The 4,790-nt window shown below is 45.3% G+C and overlaps 1 protein-coding gene across 1 annotated transcript in view; it reads right to left on the bottom strand.

Moving 5' to 3' along the window:
- Positions 1-4,790, bottom strand: part of OBSCN (obscurin, cytoskeletal calmodulin and titin-interacting RhoGEF) — a 223,829-nt gene that overhangs the window by 188,880 nt on the left and 30,159 nt on the right. The window contains exons 3-4 of the mRNA XM_019543669.1: positions 4,390-4,659; positions 1,793-2,053 (exon numbers count right to left, since the gene is read on the bottom strand). Of these exons, the coding sequence (XP_019399214.1) occupies positions 1,793-2,053; positions 4,390-4,659 (531 nt within the window). The remainder of the gene's footprint in view (positions 1-1,792; positions 2,054-4,389; positions 4,660-4,790) is intronic.

A 4,790-nucleotide genomic window follows, 5' to 3' on the forward strand; every position in this document is an offset into this window, starting at 1 on the left:
GAGAAGGCTAGCCCGGTTGGCTGGGAATTTTACGTTGTAGCTGGGGGGGCAGCGAGAAGCCCCGGAGCTGGAGGGGGCAATGAGATGCCCTGGAGCTCGGGGGCGGCGAGGAGCCCCGAGAGCGAGGAGGGGCGGTGAGGACACCTGAGAGCAAACGACGGGCCGAGACATAATAACACGGCCCAAGTCAGATTACAGCAGCACCATTGGCGAGGCTTGGGCTGCGGTGTAGGGGAGGAAAAGGAGCCGCAGGCAGCGCCCCCTGTCATTGGGGCGCATATAAATGGGCAGCCTCCCGCTAATTACAGCAATCTATTAAATACATAAGATCAAAGCGTGGTAGGCCTATTACAGGAGGGCGGAGCCATCCCTGGAGAGGCTCCAATAGTAACACTCCTGTCACAATATAAAACAATAACACCTTTTGTCAGGGCACAGCTGTAGTGTGCTTGTAGGGGGCCAAATGTGCAACAATTATTACTTTTGTCAGTGCCCATAGGCTTTGCCTCTCTCTGCACTGAAGAGATTTTAAGACTCTCCCCTCTGCCCTGGTGCTGACAACCAACATTAGCACAAAATGGCAGCCTCGTCTATAAGGCCCTTTGTAACATGAGCTCCCAAAAGACACACCTGTCTGCTGTCTGTCTCACCCATCACCATTTCTAAGCCAAGAAGGACAATTTATTTAGCTGTGTATGCAGACCCAATTCCTTGGGTTTGGAAAAATCTTGAAGAAGGCAACAGCCACGTAAATCATATTGTCCCTAGAAATGAGCCCCGGCTTTGAGAGCCCCTGAGTTTTGCTTTGATACGCTATCAAACTACTTATAGTAGGAACTCTAGTTTTTTCTTCTGGAACTAATTGTATAACAAAGGGTATCCAAACTATCCATGCTTTAAACTTACTTTCATTGATTAGTTTGGAAATCCTTGACCAAGACTGAAGTCAGATTAAAACAGTTGGCTATCTGGGCTAAATGCCTCCCGACCAGCAACACTCCCAGTGGTAGAGAGCCTGGAAATAGTCTGATATTTTCCCTTCCCAAATCTACCATTGATTCAGGGTATGTTTTCAAATCAAAAGAAAGGTGTAATTGTAACACATGCTAGCAGACCTTTGCTACCTGAGCCTTGCTGGCCTACATAACAATAAGAGCAAAGAATACAAGCTCTCCAGTGACCGTGGGTATGTGTATTAGTTGCTCTAAAATGCCAAAGTCCATGTCCCCATACCCTCTCAGCTATTGTCATCCCTACTAGCTAGATTAAGCTATTACAAGTCTGCTGCTATTTTGTCTTTCCTGAAGACTGTTACAGAGAGGAAATACACACACACACACACACACACACACACACACACACACACACACACACACACACGCACGCAGACGCACACACTGCTCTTCCCCCCCTCAAATTTTTGTGCTCTCTTGCTCACTTTTACAATGGTGCAGATACAAAAACTTCTGTCATCTCCATAGAGCATCTAATTTACCCTCATTCATTAGTTATTAGAGTTAGCATCTAATTTCCGCCCATTTAGAACGCTGGTTAAAATCAGGCCCTTATTTCAACATTTCCCCATCCCTGTTCACTCAGGGACTTGAAAGCATGAGACCTGTATAAATACAGGAATAGTAGTTAGTGCTGTGAATCCCAGGAGGACTTAAGAGGGTCATCTGCTGGAGGCAAAGTATGGTAAATTAGTGCTAACTCTAATAACCATTTGGACTGAGTGCATCATCTTGGTGGGAAAGTGCAACATGCATCAAAAATTGAAAGCAGAGCTTACTGCAGACAGCAAACTGGGTGGACGTTCTGCATTCGTCTGCCAGGAACGCAATCTCCCCAGCATCCTCCATCTTGCAGTCTCGGATGATCATGGTATGTTGCTTGCCCGATGAGGTGATGTAGATTCGGTTGCTGGGCTTCAATTCTTCCTTATTCTTCAGCCAGCGGATGTTCGGACACTCGTTGTCCAGCTCCACGCAGAATATCGCTGTATCATTTACCCCGACTGCAGTCTTGCGTGGCAGCTTCTTAATGATGTTCCCTTTGAGAAATAAAGTAACCAAAATCATATGTCAGACTTGAAATACTTGAGCTTCACTGCACTGCCCAGATCGGCTGGATCAACACAATGTCAATAGCTCCAGCTTAAATGCAATATATATTTTTGATTCAAGAAGTCTTGGGGGAAATTCTAGATCAGAATGGGCTATTGCAATGATTTCTTCCAGACTTCAATCCACGGAGCCATAAAAAGGGGGATAGTAAAGTCTGTAGTAGATGGCTACAATCAACTGTACTTGCAGTTTAGGATCTGATGCATCTTCTCTTGGGAAAATACAGTGGGTGTTGCCTTAGCAAAGGAAGCATTTAATTATGGGAGACAAGGCTGATTGGGTGAATCTGATATCTTTTACTAGATCAACTTAAATAGTTGGAAAAAAATTAATTATGGTAGGCTTTTATCATGTGCCATGACCCATATTAATCCCTTCCTTAAGGAAGCCAGCATGCATCTGAGCACAGGTAGGTCCCTGGAGGGATACTGCTTTGGACTCCCTTACATTTATCCAATTAATAGCATAATTGATGCCCACACTGCATTCCCTCAACCTATGAGGAAATAGCTGTGAGATCCTCAGGTGATTTTTAAAAACAATTAAATCAGACCTGCCCATTCCCATGGAGTCATGTTTAACTGCTTATGGTGTTTCCCCCTTATTGTAACTTTGACATTTCCATAACTTGCAAGGAAAAGCTCAAAGTTACAGGGCAAAACTGTCCACAGGTAACTTCGGTCAGATTTTCAGAGAAACTTTGTTATCGCCAAGGACATTTTGGATGTGGAACACCCTCTAAAACGAAAGATCAGAGCTATCCTCATCAGAGTTATTCAGATTTAGGCTGAATAAAGCTCTGGGGGTGGATTTTATAAGGTTCGTTGTGAATTGCTCAGGAATTTAGGATTCACTCTGGTGGGCCAAAGACATCCTCTCTATCAGTGGTATCAATGCCCCAGCTGTGGAATTGCTCAATACAAGTGTACGATGATGTGACAGTGAAGGGGAAAGATCCTTTCCGACTCCCACGTGAGATCACTTTACACCCTATAGCAGGAGGTCCGGTTACACATGCAAAATTTCCTTTGCCTGTGAAGCTGCAAATGTTATTAAGGGCTGTAACTTTATTTAGGCATGGGTGGGGTTTTCTTTCACAAGGCTTTAAAGGAGTCATTAATGTAGTTATGCTGTATCTATGTGCTGGCCCTCTGTGAAGCCATGAACACTACAGGAAGATTGTGCAGATGCTCTGAAACCATCTCTGAATCTTACAATCCCACAATCAATCAAGGAGCCCATAATATGTCCCCAGTTACAATCACAATTTCTTTAACTTTTTGAACCCTCATATCTCTTTGGGCCTTTTTATCCCACTATGCCTACACTTACCAACATGCACACGTGGCCATTTGTTTGTGGATGCAAAACATGCACTTGTATATGCAAATCTAACACATGATCAGGGTCCCGCTGTCTTCTGCCACCAGGCTCGCAATGACTGTGTCAATGGGAGTAAGGGCAGACCATAAATAGGAAGGACCAGATGCAGTTCCCTGCATTTTTCAATGGGGTCTAGTGGAAGTGCTTGCCATTTACACAACAGCAAGCAAAATCAGAATCAGGGCCATAGCTCAGGGACGTGTATTTGCAGATCCCTGCTCCTGCTGGTGAATCAGTAGGCTCAATATAGTTCTGTATTTCTGAGCCCTCCATTACTCTAAACTCCATTACTCAGTGCAGAGAAACCCCAACCCACCACACCTTGGGAAAAGTGGGATCTCAATTGGGATCTGCCTCCAAATTTGGCACTGGATCCTAAGCTGTGTAGCCAGCGAAGCCAAATCTCTGGATCAGAGCAGCTCTCACCTTCAGGTACAACTGGATCCAGATCTAAACCCTGCAGTATTGCACGTTTTACCTACTAGCCACTAATCTGCATGCAAGAATTACAAGTTTGCTACTGAGTCCAGCTAAGGGCCAGATTTCTGTATGTGTTCTGCTGCTTTCAGTTGTAGTTAGACACATGGTCCCAAATCCTCTCACCCAACCAAGACAAACTTTTGCCTAGAGACCAAGACTTCCCCATTAGCAGCCCATTCAAGGAATTACCTTAGCAGCAGTTCACGCCTTGCAAGATGACAGTCGTACTACATTTTATTGGTCAGACGGTAAAAGCTAGCTGCAAACCCCACTTAAAACCATCAGCTCAGTCAGGAAAAGATTCTGATTCCAGCAATTGATAAATGGTAAGGAGCCAGGTTAGAAAGGGAGGAAAATAAACCCAATGGGAGTGAATATGCTCTCTCCCTCTCTCTCTCACCTTGGACAGTCAGTTCTGCAATGGTCCTGCTCCCTTCTTTCATCTCGCAGATGTAGACAGCATCATCGTCTGTGGTGACGTCCTGGATGGTGAGCCGGCGGTGCGTTCCCTCTTCTTCGATGTTGTACTTCTTGCTCTGCTGGAGTTTGGTCTCCTCCTTGAACCAGGCGGTCTCTGTGCTTGGAACAGGCACCTCGCACTGGAACGTGGCAGACTCTTTCTCCCGAACTTCAACATCCTCCAGCTTTGTCTTGAAAGGAACCATAGGCTCTGGGGAAAGGGAGACAAGAAATGAGAACTTGCAAGGCCTTGGAGGTATGGACGGTGGGAACCCATAATCCAAACAACTTGTTGCATAGTTTCATAGTTTGTAGGGTCGGAAGGGACCTCAGCAGATCATC

This window comes from Crocodylus porosus, unplaced genomic scaffold (assembly GCF_001723895.1).
Source record: "Crocodylus porosus isolate Cpor-Errol unplaced genomic scaffold, CroPor_comp1, whole genome shotgun sequence".
In the NCBI taxonomy this organism is placed as follows: Eukaryota; Metazoa; Chordata; order Crocodylia; family Crocodylidae; genus Crocodylus; species Crocodylus porosus.